The 24,189-nt window shown below is 41.2% G+C and overlaps 1 protein-coding gene across 37 annotated transcripts in view; it reads right to left on the reverse strand.

The window, feature by feature from the left end:
* Window positions 1-670: 670 nt before the first annotated feature.
* The window catches only part of LOC103476732 (ankyrin-3), a 92,741-nt gene continuing 69,222 nt past the window's right edge, over window positions 671-24,189 (reverse strand). For 15 of the 37 annotated variants that reach the window (XM_081616447.1, XM_081616445.1, XM_081616446.1 and 12 more), the window contains 11 exons: window positions 17,691-23,489; window positions 15,271-15,345; window positions 14,034-14,165; window positions 13,556-13,699; window positions 7,526-8,912; window positions 7,255-7,438; window positions 6,700-6,774; window positions 6,289-6,372; window positions 6,051-6,157; window positions 4,595-4,671; window positions 671-2,843 (listed from right to left, as the gene is read on the reverse strand). In XM_081616447.1, the coding sequence (XP_081472573.1) occupies window positions 2,824-2,843; window positions 4,595-4,671; window positions 6,051-6,157; window positions 6,289-6,372; window positions 6,700-6,774; window positions 7,255-7,438; window positions 7,526-8,912; window positions 13,556-13,699; window positions 14,034-14,165; window positions 15,271-15,345; window positions 17,691-23,489 (8,084 nt within the window). In that variant the 3' untranslated portion in view covers window positions 671-2,823. Of the gene's footprint in view, window positions 2,844-4,594; window positions 4,672-6,043; window positions 6,158-6,288; window positions 6,373-6,699; window positions 6,775-7,254; window positions 7,439-7,525; window positions 8,913-13,555; window positions 13,700-14,033; window positions 14,166-15,270; window positions 15,346-16,235; window positions 23,490-24,189 lie in introns of all 37 variants that reach the window. The other 22 variants (XM_081616455.1, XM_081616454.1, XM_081616458.1 and 19 more) reach the window with 10 other exon arrangements.

Consider the following 24,189-nt stretch of genomic DNA (forward strand, 5'->3'; position numbering starts at 1 on the left):
GCCCAAAAAATAAATCAATATAAACATATGAGTACAACTATGCACAAGGTAAGGGAATGTCCAGCCATCATGCCATTTAGGAAGCAAAGAGAGATTAATCTCTTTTGGTGGGAAATGTGTATGCAGTAAGAAAATGTCCTTATTTACAGACGAAAGGCTGGAAGGTCACTCAGCGAAGAAGAGGCCATTAGTCTTAAAGCAAAATAAACAAAAACTTTCAGACATGCTATGTGTTTAACCTTAGTGAAAGTTATATTTGTAAGACTAAGAAGGGAGTAAAAACACAAACCCAAGTGAAAAAGTATGGAGGCGTTCTTTGTTGTTCTCGTTTGCCAGAGGGACTGTTCAGTTTCCAAAATATGTGGCCTCAGGAGGAAGGAATATTATGTGACAATGCTGTAGCAATGTCACAAAACATAAGTGAGGAAGCAAAAGCATGGGTTTGCCAAATGGAAGATTAGTCCAGATTAGTTACAAAATGGCTTAATGACAATAATGTCAGTGTTGTGGAGAGGCTATCACAAAGCCAACGAAAATATGTGGGTGGAACTGAAAAGCAAGGCAGCCTACAAACCTGACTCATCTACACTACATTAAAAAAAAGGTGTGAAAGTGTGTTATTGCATATCAAACCATTTATGGACACAAAAAAAGAGAGGAGAAACAGCCATATTGCGAAATCTTTGCATTTTTATTTATTTAATTTTTTTGTTGTCATTTTTAGGTTGAATTTTTTTTTAAAGATGTCTGAAACATTTGTGGTGGCATCATTTGCTGCTATAGCCTCTAAAAGACCTTGAATAACCAAAGTGCTAGAATAGTTAACATTTTCAATGGCTTCACTCTGTTAGTAAGAATTGTACATCAAAAAGTCTGCTCAGGTGAAAACACTTATCAAACAAAATTGACAAAAAAATGTAATTTTGAACCATATCAAAGGATCCTCTGTACCCCCTGATTGACATAGCAGTAGAAGGGGATGTCATTTTACACCATACCTACCTTTTTCTAAAAACCCCCACCCCCCCAAAAAAGGAAAATAAAAAACAGGTCACATTGTATTTTTTTTTTTTTATATCCATGTCCACAGCATAGACATCAGCATACTGAGGCTTCGCATCAGTAGAACACCACACTTTAGAACTACATAGGTATCTAATGAAAACCAATACAAAGATGGCTCCTAATATAAAATAAAAATCCTCTCAGTGAGCTAGTGAGAACATTTCTATTTCACACTGCATATACAGTCTCTCAAGTCTAAAGAGATCACACAGTTTCAGAGTTAAACACAATTTATTTTTATGCTTAAATTATTGTTTGGATCCATCCAGTGTTTTGTCATACATTATGCTATGTAGAGCTACAATCAAACAAATCATTTATGTGTCCTTAATGTGTTTTAAACCAAGGAGATATTTCACCTCCCACCCACCCATGATTATATGTCAAAAAAATTATAATAAAAAAAAAAAAAAAAAAAATGCCCCAATGCTTCTTCTAACACCACACCAGCTGTTAGAAAACCAAATCGACACTCAGCTAAAATGATTACAGTCTAACAGTGTACAGGGACTCCAACACCTTATCGCCAATACACACAGAACGAGTTGAATATTACAGCGAACCAGCCTACAAGCATTTACATTCAGGTCACCTTGTCCTCTAAAGCGGAAGCCGGCCCTCTCTCGGTTTTTCAACACAGACAGACAAGACATTACATCCTCAACAAGCTATATATGTGTTTGTTTTTTTTCATCCCAACCCCCAGCATTAAAAACACGTCAATGGCATCCTTTGCCAGTCCGAAATATAAAACTGGTGACAAGTTTCAGGGCTTTAGGTGTACAGAGATAAAGGGTTTGTCACTTAAATAGTGTTTGCAAACTTGTAAAAATTGTACCTAAAATAAGGTGAACAGCATGCATGAAAATATGAGTTACTCTGAAAGGCTGCTTTTTTTTTTTTTTTTTGCAGGATTAGATCAGTTCCCAGACTGGGAACAGAAAGTTTCTGGAAATTCCCCCACCCCTTCTCCCTATTAAAATCAAACCAGCTTTTTTTGTGTGTACAAACATTAAACCTGCTCTAATAATTAAATATACAAGAACTTGTGAAGTTACAGTCAGATCTTTGAAAGTGGAACTGCTTCTGTAGATTATGAAAGCACTTGAAAAGATCCATCTCCTCAGTGCACTCTTATTACTAACTCGCCCTTTATTTCAGAAGTATACACATAGTCATTTTCTATACAGAAAAAAAGCTCTTTTGTTAGTTTAAGTTTTAAAAAGGGAGCAAAAACAAACAAAAAAAAAAACATCCCCAAAGAATTTACATCCTGAATAAATCAAGAAAAAACTATAAGGCGAGTGTTGTAGTCGGGTCAGAAGTGTTTTGTAGGTTATTTTTGTGGTACCATGTCTGCTTTATCCTTTCCTTGAGCATTTGTGCCATCTTTGGTCACAGTTGTGCCTGTGCAGTCTTTTTTATTATTATTTCCACAGCAAATGATGCTCCTCGAGAAGGTTCTCGCACCACCAGTGTATCCACGGCACAGGCTGTTTCACGCAAAACAGGAAGCAGAATCACTGTCTACTGGTCCACCGCAGTCCCAAAAAAAAAAAAAAAAAGAGAAAGGAGCCTCCTGGTCCTCATGGTGACCAAAAGTGAGTTTTTCATGCTCATGCGTAAATCTGAGAAGGTGTGGCTCCTCTTACGGGATAAACATCATTTGTTTGAATTTTGCAGACTGGACCATTATTTTAATCCCTCACAATGGATGGAGCTCCAAAAATGGTTTGAGCGCTTGATCCCAGGTAACATCTAACGTAGTTCCTGTAAGCCTGCAAGACAAAATATTTTGTGAAATGTTACAGCTGATGTGACCATCTGAAACGCGCAATTAAATATACAAATTCCATTACAAAAATTTAGTATGGTTTATTTTTGTAATGAGACAAAATGTGGAAAAAGATCAACTTCAGCAGGGCACTGCATGATATTTAATTGGAAGGCGCATGGAGGGGTTCTGCTGCACACTTGACATAAATATGAAACGGTAAATCTTGACACGTAGTTGCTACCATGACCCTTGTTACTATAGAAACTCTCTTTCTGATTTCACAGCAGCGCCGTTCTGTTTTGAAGCGACGTGTCCGCAGATGGAATGACTCCCAGCAAACATAAGGGTGAGCAGCAGCTGGGATTAACAGTCTGGCCGGTGGGATAACAAACTCTTTTCGGATGCTACGAGGCTGTTCTGAGTCGGGGATTTGGTGGACAAAAACAGGCATGCAGGGGTATCAGCAACGCGATGCAATGCTGAGGTGTGTGCTATCAATAAGCCCTGTTTTCTTTGTAACTGGCTCCTATTCACGCTCACTTAGCGGGGCAGAAAAGTGGCCAGGGGATAAGCAGGCTCAGACCAGTCAGCCTTTTACACCGAGCACAGAGAAACAGAGCAAGTACTGTAAGTGGTTAAATTAGCTTGCTTTCTTTTTCCAGTCTCCCAAAGGCTGCTTAAAATGATAAATTACATATTCATGTTCGATGTGCAAAATTGTTTATTTTCTATGCGTTATTAGATGGATCCAATTTTCTGTAGCATGGCACAAGCCAAACAAAAGAGTTTAAAGGAAGATGGATGGAGCAGAATGCAGACGCACGCATCTGAATCAAATGGTGAATTTACCTCCTCTTTCCCTTGAATAATGTGTTTTTGAAATCTAAAAGCCTCATTACAGTGGCTCTGGGTGACTACAGTTACAGTACAGGATGTTCAGCATACCTTAGAAAGGCTAGTCAAAGTCCAGACTTAAAACGAACTGAGAATCGCTGGCAAGAATTGAAAAGTGGAGATCACAGATTTTCTCCTACCGATCCGATGGAGCTATTTTACATAGAATGATAGACAAAAATGTCAGTTTCTGGACATGCAAAGCTGATAGAGACGTACCTCAAAAGACTTGCAGCTGCAACTATTTTACTAAAATAAAAGACTCAAGGGAGAGTAGCATTTTCCTTCCACTTCACAATTATGCACTACTTTATGTTTTTCTAGCCCCCCAAAAATTCTAGTTAAATACGTTGAAGTTTGTGGTTGTGAAGTGACTAAAGCTTACAAGGCACTGTAAGCGAATAACTTCATCTAAAAATAATGTTTGGATAACTTTTTGTAATTGAACAGCTCAGCTGGTCTGCTCTGTATGTGGCTGATTGCCAAACAGCTTCATTGGGATGGAAACTGACTACGCAAATCTGCTGTTTGACAAGAAGCTGCTAAAGACTCAACTTCTGCTAAAGAAAATAAAATTCAATTAAATAGACATCTGATGTTATTCACAACAGGCCTCCTAACCAGTGATAACAATATTAACGCAAAGTTAGTCTATTTTAGTGCCATCATAAACCGTGATATCCAATTTGCACTAAAAACAAAGCTTGTGGCTCCTGTTACTACTTGCAGTAGAATATGAAAGGGAAAAGGATTACATAATAGAGGTATAAGTTGGATATATAACAGATGAGATTATATAAATTTGTAAAAAAAAAAAAAAAAAAAAAGCATTTATTGGTAGACTGTATTTTAATGTACCTGCTAAACCAAGCCCATCCCTACGAGAGGTGCTTTTTGTCCCCTGATCGTCTGCATTTCCTCGCTCCATCCCCCGGCTGAAAAACACAAAAACGCAGAAATCTCATTAATTTAAACGTCTCCGTCCCTTTAACAGCAAGCAAACCTCAACATCAATGTGAAACTTCGAACTAGATAGAAAAACACCAGACACCACAGCACACGAAGGCCTCAACCTAAATGGTTTTGTTTTATGGTGCTTTCATCCAAAGCAAAGGGTTAGTTATAGCTGTGTTACAGAAAATAAACGATTATGACCAACACCACACCAGCTACGTACCTGGAAGGAAAAAAATAACAGATTATGAGCAGGGTTAGAAACAACAAAGTCACAGCACTCATATCATTATTAACTGGTTAGGCTAGAAGAAAACGGCAAAAACACACACAGCGAGGAGCAAAGTGGTTCGCATTTTCTGTTGTATTCACATACAGCATGCAAGACTGCATGTCAAATAAAAGCATTTTATCCCCATGAGTTGAAATAATGAGGACAGTAATATTAATGCAATTAACAAGAATGACCCTGCAGAACTGAAGAAGAACCTGATAAAACAGGACTGATTCTTGTTTACCTTAAAGCTGCACACAAACAGAGACCTGAACACCTTTTTCTTTTTTAGAAATGTTTTTTATTTACTTGTAATTGTAACAAGTTTGGGGGCTGCACAGTGGCGCAGTTGGTAGAGCTTGCAGCATGAAGGTTCTGGGTTCGATTCCCAGCCCCGGTCTTTCTGCATGGAGTTTGCATGTTCTCCCTGTGCATGCGTGGGTTTTCTCCGGGTACGCCGGTTTCCTCCCACAGTCCAAAAACATGACTGTCAGGTTAATTGGCCTCTCCAAATTGTCCCTAGGTGTGAGTGTGTGTGCATAGTTGTTTGTCCTGTTTGTCTCTGTGTTGCCCTGCGACAGGCTGGTGACCTGTCCAGGGTGACCCCGCCTCTCGCCTGGAACATTAGCTGGAGATAGGCACCAGCAACCCTCCCTACCCCCCCAAGAGACAAGGGTGTAAAGAAAATGGATGAATGTAATAAGTTTGGGAACATTTTTTTAAAAACGATTTTTAATTCTTAGACAAAAGGGGACTCTTTTTTTTGTCACAATTTCAAAAATAGGAGGCCACTGCCATATCTGGATGATGTCAATTTTGTGCGCCATCTTTAAACCTGTGATTCTACATGGCTGTTACCAGAAAAAAGAAAAATAGATCTTACTAACGAAAATGTAAGTCATTTAAAGTCAATTAAATGTGTGCCTTAGTTGTGTTAAAAGCTGTTTGTGCTCAGTGCAGCTTTAAGCCAAGCTTTTAATCAGCAGTTAGATCCCCCCAGCTTATGACCTCAGAAATCCATACACCCATGTAGATTAACCCTTCAGGAAGAATAATTAAAGGGTTATCTTTGTGCCAACCTCTGACCCATAATCCTGCTGAGTGGGACTGTGGTGAAGGTCACTGTGCCACCTGTCACCTCCTTGGTTTTCTGGAGTGGGAGCTGAGACTCGCCGAATTACCTTCCTGATCACCTGCTCAAGGCAGAAAGGCAATGGGATAAATAATCTGCTGTTTCCTGTTTCCTTCTAAAACAAAAAACAGTTCGCACTCCCTCCTGATTTAGAGAGATAAACGATACGTCCGAATGAACGTTGTACATTACTTTTCTACTGATGAGGTTACCATCGTGGTCCATGTAGTGCTCCTCTGTCACAGACTCGCCCGGGATGTTTTTTGCTTCTTCTCCCTGTAAGTGTTTGCGGTTAGCAAATCATTCTACTTCAGCTCCTGCTACAAGAAGAAGTGAAATAATCCATCACCAACACCACGCTAGAAGAAAACCTCAGAAAACGAGAATGCCCCGAGTTAGTCCTCAGTCAAAAAGTGGCATTAATACAACTGATGACGCATGTGCTCTAATGTTTCTGCTTTAAAAACACAGACACACAAACATGGAGGAAAACCTATCGGGATAGAGACCAAAGCTACAGAGCACACACCAGAATGAGGCGGAGAACTATAAACTAAACCAAACCAAAGCCCACCGAGCCTGGACTCCAGGCTTTCAGGGTACCTTTATAATGAGACGCCGCCTGTAGATTCTGGTGGTTACAGTCTGTTCTTCCTCTGAACCAGAATCTACACTAACCTGATGTGGAGGAATGGGTTAAAAGATTACAAAACACATACACAAATTTGTCATTTGAAACATTTTGTTGATTTCCTCACTGAGCTCTTAATGGGTTCTGTATTGAACAAGAAAACATAGTATATAGGAGCATTTCAAGTTATGAATTATTTCAGTAATTCTCAAACTCATAAATAGTGCCATTACACCCAGGGTGGTATATTTCAAGTATTTATTTCTGTTTATTTTCCAGCCATCCGTCATATTATCTAATGGACATCTGACAAGTCGGGCATTTGTGTAGCCCATAACAATCCTAAACTATAACATCTATGGATGAAAATCACATTTTGCTGGTTTTATGTTGTATTTTATTTATTATAGAAACCTAATTTTCATTAGCTGTAAGCCGCAACCAACTTCCATCAGGTGAAGATTTTTTTTTCCATTACAATCCTTTTGCACAATTCCCAAAACAAATATTATTTACTGTAACATCACCTGCACTTTTTTCTCCGACACTGGCGTCCCGTCTTTTCTGCCGTTAGATGAGTCTGATGAGGCGTCCTGAGGTGAGTGTTTCGAGTTATCACCGTTAGGTCTGGACCTCCCTGATTCAGCTCTAGATGAGGAGGTGATGGACTCACTAGAGTTTTCCTGACTGTCGGGTAAAAAAAATAAAAAACTAATTTTCATTTAAAAAAGTCAGTGTTTTTTTTTTCCCCCTTTTAAGTCGTACTTAAAGTGCCATTCTGTTGTGTTACACTTGTACCTTTCCTGCTTGTCGAGCAAGTCTGAGCTGACACTGCGGCCCGGAGTCGGCGGCTCAACATTCACACTGGATGAGTTGCTGTGCCATCCTGAAAGTGAACATATGTTTTTTTCTGCATGTTCAACCTCTTCAAGTCTCTCCTGATTCCTGGATTGAGTCACCTTTTCGTCCTCCTCCTCCTCCTTCTCCTCTGAGCCTTCTTTATTCACCTCCTCCAACAGAGATCCTAATGCCTCCTCTGGAATTTCTCTGCCTCTCTGCTTCTCTTCTTTCTCATTGGATCTAGACTCATAGGGCTGCAGTTGCTCAAGCACTTTAACCCAAGCTTGAGGGGAAAGGTCAGACAAAGTCTGGCGTTCTGTTGCCCCTTCTAATGTGTCACAGATGTCTTGTCCATCTTTAGACTGCAGTTCTGACTCAGGATCTTCCACTTTTTCCTTCACTTGTACTCTTTCCCCAACATCCAGCGATTGACCAACAGCCTCTTTGACTACTTTATCTGGTAGACTAACATGCTGCATTAAGACATTGAGTTCATCTTCAGCCTTCTCTTCCTCACGTGCTGCTGTTCTACTGCCATCTCGAACCTCATCGTGTTGCTCATTGACATTATCTTTATCCTGCTCTGCGGACCTCTTCGGTTCCAGCAAAATGATCCCTTCCTCTACCAGCTGAGACCTGTCTTTTGCAACCATCTCACACTTTCTTTCCACATTTTTAATCAATTCCTGCTTGACCAACTTCTCTACTAATCCGTTCCTCTCTACCAACTGCGTCGAAACAATCTCAACCACTTTCTCGATTTCTTCTTTCACTTCCACTTGACCGCCTGTCTGACCTATATCCTCTTGTGCCCCATCTGAGGCGTTTCCCAACCGCGTACCTATACATGATCTATCAGGGGACGACGGGGTTATCGATGACATGGATGACAGCGAAGGAGAAGAAGTAGAGAACGCCATGTCGATGTCCAATTCGCACATTGTCGGAAAGGACTGGGATCTGGGCTTGAGGGTGGGCTCCATTTCTTGAAAAGGTCTGTCCTCCTCTTCACTCAAAAGAAGCTGGTCGTTCAAAGCAATGTGGGGCTTTCTGACCTTAGGAGGAATCGGGTCGGGAAGATCAAAGGTTGGGGCAGGCAGGGCAAGCTCACAGGGCCTGGGGGGACTCTTAGGCGGGCTGTCTGGTTCTTTACTACAAGGATCAACAACTGGACTCCAATCCGCGAACTGAGGGTGATTGCAAGAGTTGTCTGGTTCGGGGTAATGAAGATGCTGATGCTGGGCGAGGGAAGGGTTGGGGGTGGCAGGGAGTTCAGGCTCCAGGAAGTGGGGGCTGGGCTGCAGAGTGGCAGGGGACTGCAGCTCGGCTAGAATGCTCTGATAATCTGTAGGCGACAGGGTGACAAATGTACAGACACCGACAGAAGCATGCCACAACAGAACACGACACAAGCACACACAGACAAAAACACAAAACCCAATCCAAAAACCATGTGATGTGGACAATGACATACAGACTCAAGAGCAAAGCAAGAATCCAACCAAACACTAGCCGAGGTGTAATATGGTATAAAATCACAGAATGGCAAATCAATGTAAAAAGAAATGCTTTCAGTAATAAAAGTGTAAATGTTATCATTTAAAGCATCACGAATGTTATTTTATAAACTTTTTCTTGCAAAGTATGTGTGTGTAAAGTATTTACTCCATTGGTTCTCAAACTTTTCATAACAAGTACCACCTCATTAAATACCAAGTTGTTTTAAGTACCATCAGCAGGATTGACAATTTAAAACGGTGTCATAACAGGACTTTGATCAGCTTTTTCTGTCTTAGAATAACTGGCACAATGGGACTGTCCAAATAGTTAAGGGATGTGGTTCAATAATACATATTTGTATAGTTAATTGTGAATCTATGCACATGCATCTTTAATTATAGTTAGAAGTTTGAACTTCCACGTTTGACTTTGGAAAAATGTACAGAGGTCCATAGAAATTTTAATTCCCATAGGAAATTTTTCACCCCACCACATTCCAATGTCCAATGTCTGAATAGAATATGACAGCCATTCATAATAGTGATAGCTGCAGTAGAAAAACAAAACATTTTTTTTTTCTGGGATTTTTGATGGTATTTTTATTTTTTTCCCTTTAGGATAACATGTTTCTAAAGTGACTGAAACAACAAAATGCAGATAAATTCGTTATCATTAGCTTCTATTGCTAATAATTGATAGCCTGGTCACTTCACTTATGTATTACCAAACCCTATTTGTCTTCTAACTTATTTGCCAAGAGATAAGTGTTTGAAAGAATGTAATGCAGAGAAATGCAAGCTTATTAGCATATATTTCAAAGAGCTGTTAGCAAGGTCACTTAGCATTTAAATGAGAAAACCCCTACTGATATGCAACATGATTTGCTAAGTGATCAGGTTACTAATCAGCAGAATTCACTAGATTCTAAACTAGGAACAGAAATAGTGTTAATTGGGATTCAGTGCAGTTCCCAGAGCCGAGTTCCAATGATAGAGGTAAAAATAACGCAGCATACGTATTGAACAGGCACTTGTTCTCGGTTCACTCCGTTGCTTACGTTAGCATGTTCATTTTCACCCTGCAAAAATTGGAACGTTCCCTTTGTTCTGGAAAATCTGATGTTCTGAGTTCCCAGTGAGAAAAAGAAAAAAAAAAACAGTGCCTCTTACGTCATTATTCTCTCTGGGAATGTCGAGCCTCACTAAGAGGTTTTGTATCTCATATAGCTGCCGCACATGTAGAATGTAGTGAAACATGGATGTTTCCCCATGTTAAACCACTTCTGATGGTTTAACATGGTGCTGTGAAATATCAATGAGTAAACTGAACACATATGATAGAGTGCAATGCATTGGTATCAGATTATATTACTGATGATAGTAAAAAAAACCTAAATTCCATGTGATAGAGCACTTTGGAAACAACAGAAGCTGACAAAAGTACTGAACAAGTCAACAAAGCAATCCAACATTGAAATGAGAAGTCACAACCAGAATGCTCTCAACTCAGGTGTAACGTCATTCCTTGCTTCGACATATAAGACAAATCTAATTCTGCAAAGTTAATATCAGAATTTGCAATAAGCATCTATGAAAGCAGGTCATTTCTCACAAGTGATTCTTGTGCTAGAGTTTGAGAACCATGGATTTGCTCAATAGAAGCAGAAAAAAAATATTTCTATCTTAGAAAATTATCACAAATACAGAGTGGTACAGTCTCTGATTTTCATACTGTTACAGTTTCAGAGAGATAAGATGATAAAGCTGCACCCTGAGGTTACATGAATCATAGCGTGGGTAGTGGTAAGTGTAAGATCACATTATTTGCCAGGGTGTTGTGTTACATGCTCATATGACACAGATGAGAGATGAGAGGAAGGAAAGGTTGGACAGAGGGAAAGGGGGATCAACCCAGAGCGAGCTAAATAAAAAGTTCCATCTTAGAAGGATCTGAGTGGGTTTGAGCGGGTGGCGGGTTGACTGAGGTCATGCATTTGCACTGGCAAACAGGACAAGGAGAGAGGGAGCGCAAAGGAGGAGAAGAAGGGGCAGGGCTGGGGCAACGGGACCCGGAGGGGGAAATCGGAGGAAGGGTGCATACGGAGAGAGGGGAGGCAGGCCGGGACGAGGAATACGGTTGGGCAACTAATGACTCTTTGCTTGCAGAGTCACTGGCAGAGGGTGCTAGGGTGGTAATGGGCTGAGATAGGTTGGTGTCATGAGAAGAAAATATGGAGGTAGGGGTTGTAGGACTGGGGTCTGGTTTTAAGGAAGATGTGGTTTGAGAGGACAAGTCAGAAGACAATTCGGATAACGTGAGGGAGGCTGTGTTTGCTTGAAAAGCGACAGGGCAGGATGTGTTAGGTGTGGGGGAGGCTGGGACTGATGTGGGAGAAGTTGGGAGGGATAAGACTGAAAAGAATGATGGGGAGAAAGCTGCAGGCGACAAAGGTAAAGGTGAGGTGATCAGGGGAATTGGAGAGGAAACTTGGGGCAAGAAGGAAAATTCGCATGGATCAGAAGAGGGCCACTGAGGAACGGGACGCAAGGAATGAGAGTGGGGGCAGTTAGACTGTGGTAGCTCCAACGGTGTAGGAGGCGCCAAGTCTTTGAGCGAAATGGACGACTCATAACTCGGAGAGCGGCGTGGTGATAAAGGACGGAAGGTAGCTGCCGCAGAAGGTGTGAGGGGAGTGGGTGGAGGAGTTGGCGTCGGTGTAGGGAAATACGGACTCGGTGTCTGCAGGATGTAAGCTGTTTCAGTGCCTCTAGGAGTTAAGGGGATAATGACACACACTACGAAGAAATAAAATAGCAGAGGACATACAGGGCAAAACAAAAGGGGAATTGAAGAAAGAGGGGGTGGGAAGAACAAAGTGCTGTGAAATAATGATTGTGCAACAGAAAAGATGCATGATGTATTCAGGAGCAAGCACATGTGGATGACTCTTAAATAGTTAAGAGCAGTTTTGTGCCGTTATCAGCGACTCGTAGTACTGCGGGGAGGTGAAGGGAATGCAGGAAGAGGCAGTCTGGTTTCAAGGAGGAAGAATTTCTCTCATCTATCCAAAGAAGGCTCAGAGGAACTGGAGGATGACTAGGAGAAAAACTAAAAACTGTGCCTTGTAGTAGTATTCACACCCCTTTAACTTTTCCACATGTTGGCATGTTGCGAACACAAACCTCCACACGTTTTCTTTGATTTGCCAAATAAATGTTGCTCCTAGTTGTGAAGTGAAAGGCCAGCAATACATGGTTTTCAACACTTTTAGCAAATTAAAGTGTTGGCTGAGATTACAGCTATGAGTATGTTGAAGTTATGTCTTAACCAGCATTCCATGAATAGTTTTTACCCCTTATTCTTCTGAGATAGAGAGCATCTGCAAATCTTGCCACCGGTGCTCAGTTGGATTTAGGTCTAATCTGCAACTAAGCCATTCTAATACACACACACACACACACGCAAGCTCGGCCCAAGTCTTGAGTCTTTTGCCCCTTCGAACCATTTTCTCTGAGGATTGCCATTTATCCATCCTCACATAAACTTTGGCCAGCTTTTTTGTGCGTGCTGATGAAATGTATCCATAAGGCATGATGCTGCCACCGACAGTTTTGGTCCTGTTCGACCAGAGCACAGTCTTCCACATTTTTGGTTTTCTATCAGTATTGGCTTTCTTTTTTGCCACTTTCCTGCATGAACTGGATCTATGGAGTTGATGACCCAACAGTAGATTCTTTGACATAAGCCATACATTTCTGTAGTTACTCTGTTACTTCATTTATGCTCCTGAAGGCAAGTGGCTGCACTGAATTTTGTTCGAGAGAGTCAAGACTGAATTCAAATGCTCAGCACACTTAAGATTTTTTATTTTAAAAGAATTGCAAATCATGTATATTCCCCTTTCACTTCATAATTAGGCACAATTAACGTCGATCTATCACAATAAATCCTAATACATATCATTGTGGTTGTAATGTGACAAAATTATAAGTTTAACAGAAATGAATACTTCTACAAGGCACAATAGAGGGAGAAAGGCAGACTCTATAAAGTTAATTTCTACTTGGACAAAAATCAGCAACATCTAAAGCAGTTTAGAGTAAGCATGCATTTGTAAAAGGGTTCTATCAGTAAAAATTATTATTTGGGACAACTGGATTCATCTTGTTGATCCTTATTGAGGTGAACAAGAATATCTTAATTTAAATAAACAAACATCCTAGAATAAGTCAAAGAGTCATTAAAAAAAGTATAAATATAATTTTTTAAAAGTAAAAGATAATGTTAAGCTTTGTTTATTATAATTATTTCAATGGCAAATGTGCTGTGGAATTGCAGAAATCAACAAAGCGTTTGGAAAACAGCAGGACCCAGTTGTCCAAAGTACAAATCTTAGTGTAATAATATCTACTTGAGATATTTGCATTTTGTACAAAAGAAAAGGTAGCAGGGAGAGGTAAGAGGTCAGCTAGTAGAGCTAAACTTTACCATCAGCCTGATCCCGGAAAACAGCGTTATCATCGGCAAAACATCTCGTGCCTGAAATGTTACCATAGTCGAATATTGGGCCCTCCAGCAAAGTCACAATATCCATCCGATTGACTTTGGTCAGCACTTCAGATAAGGCATCCGCTGTGGAGAAAAAAAAAAAAAGAGAAAAGAAACCACAACTCTTTTTTTTAATGACTTAAAAATCATAATATATTCATGAAAAATAAACGTCAGCAAAAGTAAACCACTTAGAAATTTGTATGTTATCAGTTAAAGTATAATCTGAATACTACATTTCAGAGCAGATACAAAATGAGATAGAAAGGAGAACAGCAGGGAAATAGATAACAAAAGCTTGTGAGAATATTTCTGTTGAGGGTTAATCTTAAATTCAAGCAATTGTGAAAATGATAAGTCAGTTTCCGGTCCTGTCTGTAGAAGAAAGTAATGTTTTTATGTTTAAAAATAGACTTACTTGTGGCATTTTTCCCTTCACGACTGACCCATTTCTTAAGTAGCATGAAGCTCTGTGCTGTCAGAGAGTTAGGGTTCTCAAGTCTGATGTGGTTGATCTCGTCCACTGTGAAGTTCATCTCTCGAGCCAGCTCTGTGATTAGAGAATGAGACTCTGACATTAGTTGTGAAAATAAAAAAAATTTAAAATGGATAAAATATTTGTTTTACAGGCTTTTTTTGCCTCTTCCACATTTTGCATACCTCCATTTGTCAAAGCAACATAAGAGTACTAACTTCCTGCTAGGCTTATATTACTTATTAGGTGTGTTTAAGTAGTGTAGACGCTAGAAAAGCCACATAAATTTTAAAATCACCACCAAGTAACATGCCTCGAGGTCAACCAATAACTGAGTATATTGTAGACATTGCGATTTAGCTAAAACGTGCATTGAATTAAAATAATGCAGTTGTCATCTTCAGATAACCTGAAGATGGCAGCAAAAATCACAGTTTGTGAAACAAAGGAAAGAGGAATTTCTTTAGGGAAACTAAGCAGAGGAGGTGTGAATGTAACTGACCAAATTAAATTATTATGGGAAAGTTCATTTATTTCAGTGGATAGAAAAGGATAACCTAATTTTATGTAAAGATGCATTACACACAGAGTGATACGTGTTAACTAATAATATATGTTAACATAGCTGACTATGGTTCAAAATGCAGCTTCTCTGAAAATCTGATTGTTACATATGACCAATTAAAAAGTATTTTTAATAAATTTATGTTATGTTATTACCAACAACATCACAACAAAATGACTACTGAGTCGACAGTTGTCTAGCAGACAGTCAATAACTGTTTCCACAAAGACGATAGGCCAGGAGAGGTCAGTGATAAAGAAGCTGGCTGTACACACTGCTGTAAACAGGACATAAGCTACAGCTGTGGCATCCCTAATGGGAAGCCACTCCCGGACAATATTAAAAATATCTTACCCGAGCTAAGCATAAAAAAATGGACTACATTGTTGATAAGATTTTTTTTAATGTAATATTACAAACTCCCAAGAAACAGAAATTGGAGTTTTCATTAGCTATTCCAAATATTTAAACAGCAGAAACAAATGCTTCATATATGTGTTTACATAATGAATCTGCACAGTGAAAGAGTTTCACTTTTTAAGTTAAACTAGTAATATAAATGCACATTAAGTGATTTTCAAATTTAAAAAAAAATGTTTACAGCAAGTTTCTCACCTGTCCAGCTGAGCCCCAGGTGATCTGCAACGATAGCCATGCGCAAGTCTGTTCGCTCACAAGGACTTTGGGGACCTGACGATGATAAAAGAATAACAATACATTACAATAATTCATATTCTTTCTGAGCTTTCACTAATGTGAGAGAAAAACATGACAGAATTTCCTTTTCTGGCCACTTGCTTTTTTTTCATGCATAGGTCTGTTACTATGAGGTTTCCAAAATTTAGAAAGTTTTAAAAAATGTGTTCAAACTACTTGACTAAAGCCAAGTGTTTGCCAAATTTACCAGCCATATTTATCACATCAACACATTCAAGCTCAAGATGGCAAGAAAAAGATATTTTCTACTAGACATTATGACTTAGATGTGTCAATAAGGTAAGTGGTGCTCTGTGACTGTTTGTGGTATGTATGCTCTAAGCAGGCAGTAACTGTCATGACAACTACACAAAAAATATAATGAAAGGCTTATAGGTCTACAAATCTATAATCTAAAAAATGTGACCATGCATAGACACTTTTTATTTATTTATTTATTTTTGTAAACACTTGTTAGTCTCGACGACAATTGTGTTAGAAGTTCTACAACAAACTACCACAATAAGTCAGTAACCACCCTGCACAGACAAATAGACAGATAGACCAGGGAGTTTGTCAAACATGGGGCTGGTTGTGCCAGTGATCTGACACTTTTACTGGCATGCTTAGCCCCACGGGTTTATGCTTAACAATATTGAAAGAGGGGAGGGGAGGACAGAAAAATTTGTAACACTGACAGCACAGTACATTAATGACAAAAAAAAAGGAATTTAAATGACAGCTACTGCTTTGACGAGGATATGTAAACACGCCACAGGCATTCCAGTCAATCCATAAATGATCACAAAAATGTCATGCAACTAAAAGTGAAAAAATTTAAATATATAGATGTATTTTAAACATAGTGTGAAAGTTTTACAAACTAGGCTTGATCTCCGCGATGGGAGGCGTTCGAGACCCTGTGAGTCCCTGACTGCCCTCCTTCCCACCAGTCCGCCTACTCCTCCTGCTCCTCTCACTGCCGGAACCCCTGTCCGTCGTCGCCACCTTTGCCCTTACGGACGCGGCCCCGGCCTCAGCCCTCGAACCTCTACCAGACCTGGATGAGCGGGAGGGCTGGGAGGGCTGGGAAGGCTGGGAGGCGTCCGACAGAGAGGTGCTTCGGGAGGTGCTGTCTTCCTCCGACTGTTCTGTTTGCGTCTTTTTCTCCTCGTCTGACAGGCGGTCCACCAACTTTAGCGTCTCCCCGCTAATGTCTTTAAAGTATTCAATGGTGCGCTTACAAAGTTCACTAGGGTTATCCTGTCTGTTCTGTCTAGATGCTCCCTCACTGGTGACACTGCTGAATTGATGCCTGTCCTTCTGCGGTTGCCTTGTGGGCAGTTGTATGACTGCTCTCCCTGTATTCAGTGTCTTTACTGGGTGTGAGGTAATACGAACTGAGACAGGTAAGCTAGCTGTAGCAGCAGGACTACTCTTTTTAACGTCTTTGACTGGTATCCTTGACCTAGGCTCTACTTTGGCAATCACTGGTTCTCCTCTTTTCCTGACCTCACCTGCTACTGCTTGTTTGGGTTTCTGCTTCCCAATGGCAGTTCCTTGTGTGTGAAATGACCAGCCTGATGCTTTGACTGGAAGCCTCGACCTGGGCTGCTTTGCCTCACTCTCCTTAACCGTTTCGGTCTTCTGCTCTTGAGCCTGACTGCCGCTGGGCACTTCTACTCTCTCGTTCTTATCTTTACAGCACAGAGTTTCTATCCTGCTAGCTTTCTGTAAGGTGGGCTCAGAGGAGGACTGCAAATTAAACACTAAACTGCCACACTGAATATAGTTGGCCTGGACACTGGAGGATTCCAGGTTATTATTGTTGTTGCAGTTTTCAGATGGGTAGTCTTTTTTTTCTTTTCTAAGCTCAGAATGACTGCTAGACTGTTTCTCTGAAGACTGACCCTCTATACTAATGTATTCTGGCACCACCTGACCTTCTGACAACTCAGCTTTGCAGTTTGTGAGATCCCCTGAGTCTTTTTTCACAGTTATAGAGGCAGCTATGCCCATTTTAATAGGAGTTCGTAATTTGGAATCAACCTTAGAGGCCGTGATTGTGCATGAAGAGGCAGTCTCAGCTATGGCTTCACAGGCAGGAATATCAGTAATGGCACAACCTATGTCACTGCCAGGCTGTGCAGGGTTGTATTTCGCTGCAGTTGTTGCTGGTGTTGTTGGTCTAGTGCTGCTGCTGTCTAAGGTAGTGTCTACAACTGTCATCTTTCCATCTACTGTGGACCTCTCCCCAGTTTTCGACTGAGAGGAAGGTACCCCCAGGATCTTTCCCCCTCTCCCCTTTTCCCCTGTTATAGGGTCAGAGGAATGCTCACCAATCTGGAAAAACTGAAGCCTCTCTTCAACAAAGTCCCGCTTGCTCATGTCAATAGCACCACTGCGTGTCATCTCAAACATCTTCCCTTCATGGAAAGGGAAGGGGTTAGGCTCACTAGTCGGTGTGCTCTCATCAGTTGGTGTTCGAGCAGGGGTTGTGTCAGGTGTTGTAGCCTGTGATTTTTCTTCAGCCGACAAACTGTAAGGTTTGGGGTCCTCTTCTTTTGCTTTGGACTCAAAAAGCCCTTCATTATCAACCCCTTTTGTTGACCAAGGGTCAAAGTCCAAACCTTTGGTAGCAACAGTTTTAAAGGTTGAATTCAGCTCATCTTGGATTTGGTATCCAAAATAGTTCTCCCCAAAGCCCTTCCTATCCGGGTGTCTTCCTTCAAGGGTATAGTCTTTTTTTTCTCCACTAGCTTTCGCACCAGATGTGCCACTTTTAGTCTTTCCATTGTCACTTCCTTCCTCACATTTCTCCTCTTCTATCACTTCAAGCTTGGACTGATTAAATGAACGGTCAATAGCTTTCCCATCATTGGACAAACTTGATGTTTTAGGGTCTTCACTTAGTCCATCATCTTCATCCTGAAGATCATATCCATCTAAAGAGTCAATCTCAGTAGCATCTGTGTCATGGGAGAACTCAGCAGTTGTTGCTATTGAGCAGTCAGTGATGGACTGATCATTTCCATTTTGTTCCAATTCAGCATCCTCTCCCTTTCCACCATTAACCCCAGATTCTTTAGCTCCATTTTTCTCTGACTTTTTGGGTTTTTGACGCTTCTCGCTTTCTTCTTTCATTTTGAAGGTGTACTTTTTGACAGGAACGGGATGGAAGACAGACTCATCATCACTAGAGTCACTGTTATCAGCCCCCGGGGGAATAGGAGAAGGAGGCTGGACTCGAATGATAGGCTCGGCTAAAAGGTGTCTATCATGCTCTTCTTGAAGATTTACCTCAATCATCTCTGTCTCCGTTTCAGAGGAAGTACATCCAGACCTTTTCTCAGCACTGCACTGCTCGGCCTCTAATGGAGGAGGGGGCGGAAACTCTATATAAGCGACTCTTTTCTCCTTTGACTTCCCTCTTTCTCCTTCCTGCTTTTTACTGTGATTCTCTGGAGAGGCTGGTTTGGGTTTTGCTTTTAATGGCTCTTTATAGATGAAGGTCTTTCCATCTTCCTCCTCAGATTCCTCTGGGATAGTGCTTGGCATGCTGGTCATAAAACCTATCACAGAGTCTGGTGTTCGGGATGTCAGGCTCAGCTCTTCTGAGCTTGGGGCCTCAGGGGTTACAGGGCTTTTCCCAGAGCTGTCCATGAAAGTTACCTGTTCTAAAGTGTCATCTTCTGGACTTCCTTGAGGAGAAGGAGACTGTTTTTGCTTGACACTGTAAACTGCACCTCTCGTTTCATGCACTGTCCTGCTCTCTTGACTCACAATCTTTTTGTATGTCCCCAGCTGCCCTGAACTTGTTTCTTTCTCATACTGCTTTCCTACTTGGATGCTGACATACACTGGCAAGGGTTTAATATCTTTGAAGCCCTCAGTCACAACTACAGGAGTTGCTTGATCCAAGTACTGCACTTGATCATCATCATCATCAACGCCATTACATACTACATTTGACTGGCTACTCTCTGAGGAGACTGTGGATTTCCCTAAGGATGATCCACGAGTAGACCTATTGGATTCAGAGCTACTGTGTAACCGATTTCTACCTAAAGTAGGGGTATGAGGCCCAGGTCTTTCACTTGGTTCTTCTAATTTTAAAGAGGTGGATTTGGGGTTTTCTGAAAAATTAGACGATTTTCTTACAGGAATTTGCGATTCCGAGTTTTTTTTTAGACCATCATTGGTACTTGGACTTTCTCTGACAACAAATTCTGTATAGATTATTTTCTTTGTTGTTTCTTGTCTTTGGGAATCACTACTGCAATCTTTTGTGGAATCATGAGCTGAATAATTGGAAAGTTTTGGGGACTGAGGTTTACACTGCCCATAGCCCTGTCTCTCCCATGTTTTCAAAGACTTATTCTCTTCCTGATCTTTGCCACTGGTCTCATGCTTGGGTGATGACTTATTTGACTCAGTCTCTTTGCATTTTCTTTGGTTTGCTGGACTGTCAGGTGCTTTTTGAGATCTAGAGCCAGAAAACATCTGATACACAGGTAGTCTAGTTTCCTGGAGCTTTCTTATTGGAGGGTTTTGATTTTGACTCCCTGAACTTCCCCTATCTTGCCTCTGAGCCTCTTGTTCAAATTTTAGCCTGACTGCACTAACTTTGGAGGAAGACATTTGAAAAGATTTTGGACTATCACCAGGACTTCCCTGTAGTTTTCCATCTCCTTGCTTTCTCGGGTCATTGTCACTTAACTGGAGCAATACTCTTCTTTCAGGACTACTGGGTAGACTGGAACATTTTCTATCACTAGGGCCAAATCTGTCTCTTAACCTTTCTCTGTTCCACTCCTCCCCACTACCCCCACTCCTATACGGTGACCTCTCTGGGCTACTTTGGGTTGAACTGGGCCCAGATCGGGATTCCCTAAAATCTGGTCTGCGAGATTTCTTCTCTGGAGATGACAGCTCATCATTAAGCTGCTCTGTTTTATCCCGAAAAAACTGAGATACTTCGCTAAGCTTCTCCTCTGCTTCTTTAACAGTCCTATCTACTCTGTCCTCGTATTCAGACTGATCTCTCTCCTTAATCTGCGTTTCATCTGGCACACGCATCCAAACAGACTGTTTTGGGCTACCAGGCTCTGAGGAATACTGCAAAAGTGTCAGTTTGTCAAAGTTATCATCAACATTAGCCATTCGTCCTGATTTGTCAAAGACATTTCTTGATGACCTAAATACATACTCTGTCCTTGGCCCAGGTGACCTCGCCTTACTGGGGGTGCTTCTGTCAGGTGAGTGGTATCGAGATCTATCTCTGAGATACTCCTCAGTGTCTGAATGAGATTGATCAAATTTCTCAGACAATAGCATTTTTTCCGCAAAGTTGTATGATTCTCCTCTAAGCTCTGATGATTCGTCTTCATGAAACTCTACAGATTGCTGGCTAAGTAACTTTAATGTTTTATAGGAGTCATCTGCCACTAGCTGAGCAGAACTAGGACGACTGTCTTCCTCCTGTGACAGAGGTGTGTTCACTCTAGGGGACTCAAGGTACACTGGAAGTGACTCCTCAGGTTCCTCGTCATCTTGTCTACTCCCTGGGTAATAATACATGTCCTTCTCTGCATGGTTTTTTGTTTCTCTGATTATTACTTCTGTTGGTTCTGCTTTGCTACCCTTCTCTATGTGAACCTCAATTATTCTTTCAACCTTGGGTTTGGAGTTGATGTCCTCAAGAAATCTTTGTGAAACCTCCTCATTGCCAGACTTGTGTTCAAACAGTCCAGCTAGCTCTCTGGAGGGGTCCTTTCCTGACTGAAAAGCCTTCATGATATCATGCACCGACATAGTTTCCTCACATCTCTCGGACGATGTTTCTTTGCCAGGTGGTTTGTGGTACACCATCCTAGTGGTGGTCGTGATGTGAGTTTCCTCTTTTAGCCTCATTCCCTTCCCCATTGGGTCTTCATCAGGGCTACATTTTACTGAATGGCATTTATTCTGATCTGGAGTTGACAGAGAGGGAGTCTGGTGCTTTTTGAAATCTGAATCAATGTTTCTAACAGAATCTACATCTTCCATTGCAAGCTGTTTGTCATCCTCTGGCTCGTAGCTTCTGATGACATGCACAACTTCAGTTCTAGTCTCTGTGATTACTGGTGGAACTGGGATATCCTGAAAAGGAGTCTTGGGACCTGTGCCTTCTGCACTTTGAGGAGCTGATGGCGTCCTCTCACTCCTGGTTTCAAACCCACTGTCTGAGAGAGGACTTTTATCCTGCTCGTGAAATATATCATCAGGGGATTCCAGCACAGTGTCTCCACTAAAAAGTGCATCAGTCACTTTACTTAATTCTTTTTCTGATGGGGAAGATCGCATGGTTGTAGGAGGCATTTTGAGCTTATGCTCCTGAACTGCTGTAGTTGGTTTGAGGACTCGTTTCTGCTTCTCCTTACCCTCTGCTTCTCTTTTTCCTTCATCGGCTTTCTGTTTTGTGTCATGCATTTTGGAAAAAGAGCTATTATCATTGGCTAGGTAGTCAACCACTTTGGATAGATTGAAATCTCTGTCAGATATGGGTTTTGATCTTGCTTGAGAAACTACTGTCTCATATCTTGGTGGGTAACTCCAGTTGCTTGGTGGCTGTTCAACTTGGACTTTTGAGAAATGTATGTCATCCAATGAACCTCTGGCAGGAGAAATTCTACCGTCCTTTCTGGAATCTTTAGTCAGGATTTCACTTACTTTTACCAAGTCCTGCTTTACTTTCTCCACAATCCGATATGGCTCCTCGTCCTCTATCTTAACCTCTTTAGGAGAATCGGACTGAAACCCTTTGCTGGCTGTAGAGTTTGATTCTGTCTGTAAAATGGCTGACATTCTAATCAAGTCCTCTTTCATTTCAGCGACGTCCTTCAGAATTTCTTGGCTTGATGATAATGGTGAGGCTGCATTGGATTTGATGCCAGGCGAATACAGGGGTACTTTGACAGGGGACAGAGTTCTGACAAAGGAGGACTGAACATTCATGTCAGACGGAATACTTTTTCTCGGTGACAGAAGGACAGCAACTGAGGGGGGCACCTCAGATCTCTTTTTCAACTGGGACTCTGGGACCACATTAGTCACAGAGTACACTGGAACAGTCATTGTACTTGAAGTTACAGCAGTGGTGACATTGGGAGGGGATCTTAGGGAGGGATAGAGGGAACCAGAAGCCGATGACCTAATGGACTGGTACGAGGAGGAGGCAGATGAAGACAAAGACTTGAGGGTGCCGTAGCCTGCAGAGCAAGAATTGAATGTCTTTTCAACTTCATCAAAAGCCGCATTAACACTGGTTGTAGCGGCATTGGTGGTTGCTTGTATTCTTTCTTGCAGGCTGCTGGCGAGATGAGATGTTGGTGATGAAGAGCGGTACTGTGCAGGTGACACAGTTCCGTTAATCAGAACGGCAGCACTCGGAGAGTTGCTGGATTTAAGAGGCGATGAAAGGGAGGAGAATAAGTTTCTTACAGGAGCAGTGGAATCCATAGCAAGGGAGCGCATAGATGTAAGACCAGGGACTGTTTTTATAGGTGAGGAGGATGGAGTTGTACCAGTTGAACTTCCCAAAATAGTTTTATATGGAAGGGGAGAACTGAACATGCTGAGAGAAGATTTGGGAGAGGTTGGTGGGGTCAGGCCCATTGACGTTCTCTCAAGATAAGGGCTTCCTCCTCCAGTCGACGCTATAGGGGTCCTAGAAGTCAATGCTGCTAATCCTTTCATGGACAAAGGGTCTGAAGCACTTTTACCAGGTGAAGCCAGGGGGCTGGGGGTAACCTGGACAGGGTACTGGGATTGGTGGATTACAGTTTTTATCGGAGACGAAATGGATCTGTAGGATCGGATGGGAGAGGCCGTGTCACTAACTGACTTGACAGAGGAGGCAGGTGATCCAGGGATGTTGGTCTTAATGGGAGAGGCAGAGTTGATGGACCAGACAGACTTTAAGGGAGAGGCAGAAGGCGTGTTTGATGACGAGCTGGAGAGGGAGCCAAACCCAGACTTGGCTTGGATAGGGCCGGTGACAGGAACAGGCGACCACGCCTGATAAGATCTTGTTGAAAAGACAGGTTTGTGAGGGTAGCCAGAAGGCTGTGTTCTCGGCGGGCTTCGATCAGTTGTTTCTTCAACAATAATTTAAATAAAAAATAAATAAAAAAATTAAATGAAAAGCAATAAGAAATTTAACACAAAATTAACATAAAATAATGGAACAAAAACAACAAAAACCAGAAAGAGAAATTTGAGTCAGTCAAAAAAGGGATTGAACACAGCAACAAAGTCTAAATTTTACACAATCAATATGAGAAACGTTCCTATGCCAAGTAATGATGATTCAATGGAAAACTATACATGATACAGAATGGAGCAGGAATAAGAATGCTTGACATATGATACAGATTACAAGATGAAATGATAAAAATATAAAATTACAATTCTATTGACTTTTCATGTGCTAATCTGCAGTGTGTGCCTCTAAGCAACAGTGTCTTTTTAGAATAAAATGTGGATCTTTTCAAATGTCATATATTCAATGCCAGAGGACCCCACAAGTGTATATTACTCACAAAAAGATTTACGTTATTAATTTTCAATTTGTTGAATAAGAAGTTGCACTTTACCAAATGAGACCTGTGTCTATTTTAACTTGCAATAAAATGTCACTTTTGACTTCAAAATCAGTTTTGAGTTTCATCGACAATTAAGAAGCCATTTCTTTTGGTCTTTTTAAAACCTCAGTAAAAAAAATGTACATGCTACATTTTTACTCTGCTATATGAACACTATTAAGGGAATCAAATTGGTGTAAAGTGCAACCTGTTT

The sequence above is a fragment of the Poecilia reticulata genome, chromosome 15 (genome assembly GCF_904066995.2).
Source record: "Poecilia reticulata chromosome 15, P_reticulata-male-v2, whole genome shotgun sequence".
Classification (NCBI taxonomy): Eukaryota; Metazoa; Chordata; class Actinopteri; order Cyprinodontiformes; family Poeciliidae; genus Poecilia; species Poecilia reticulata.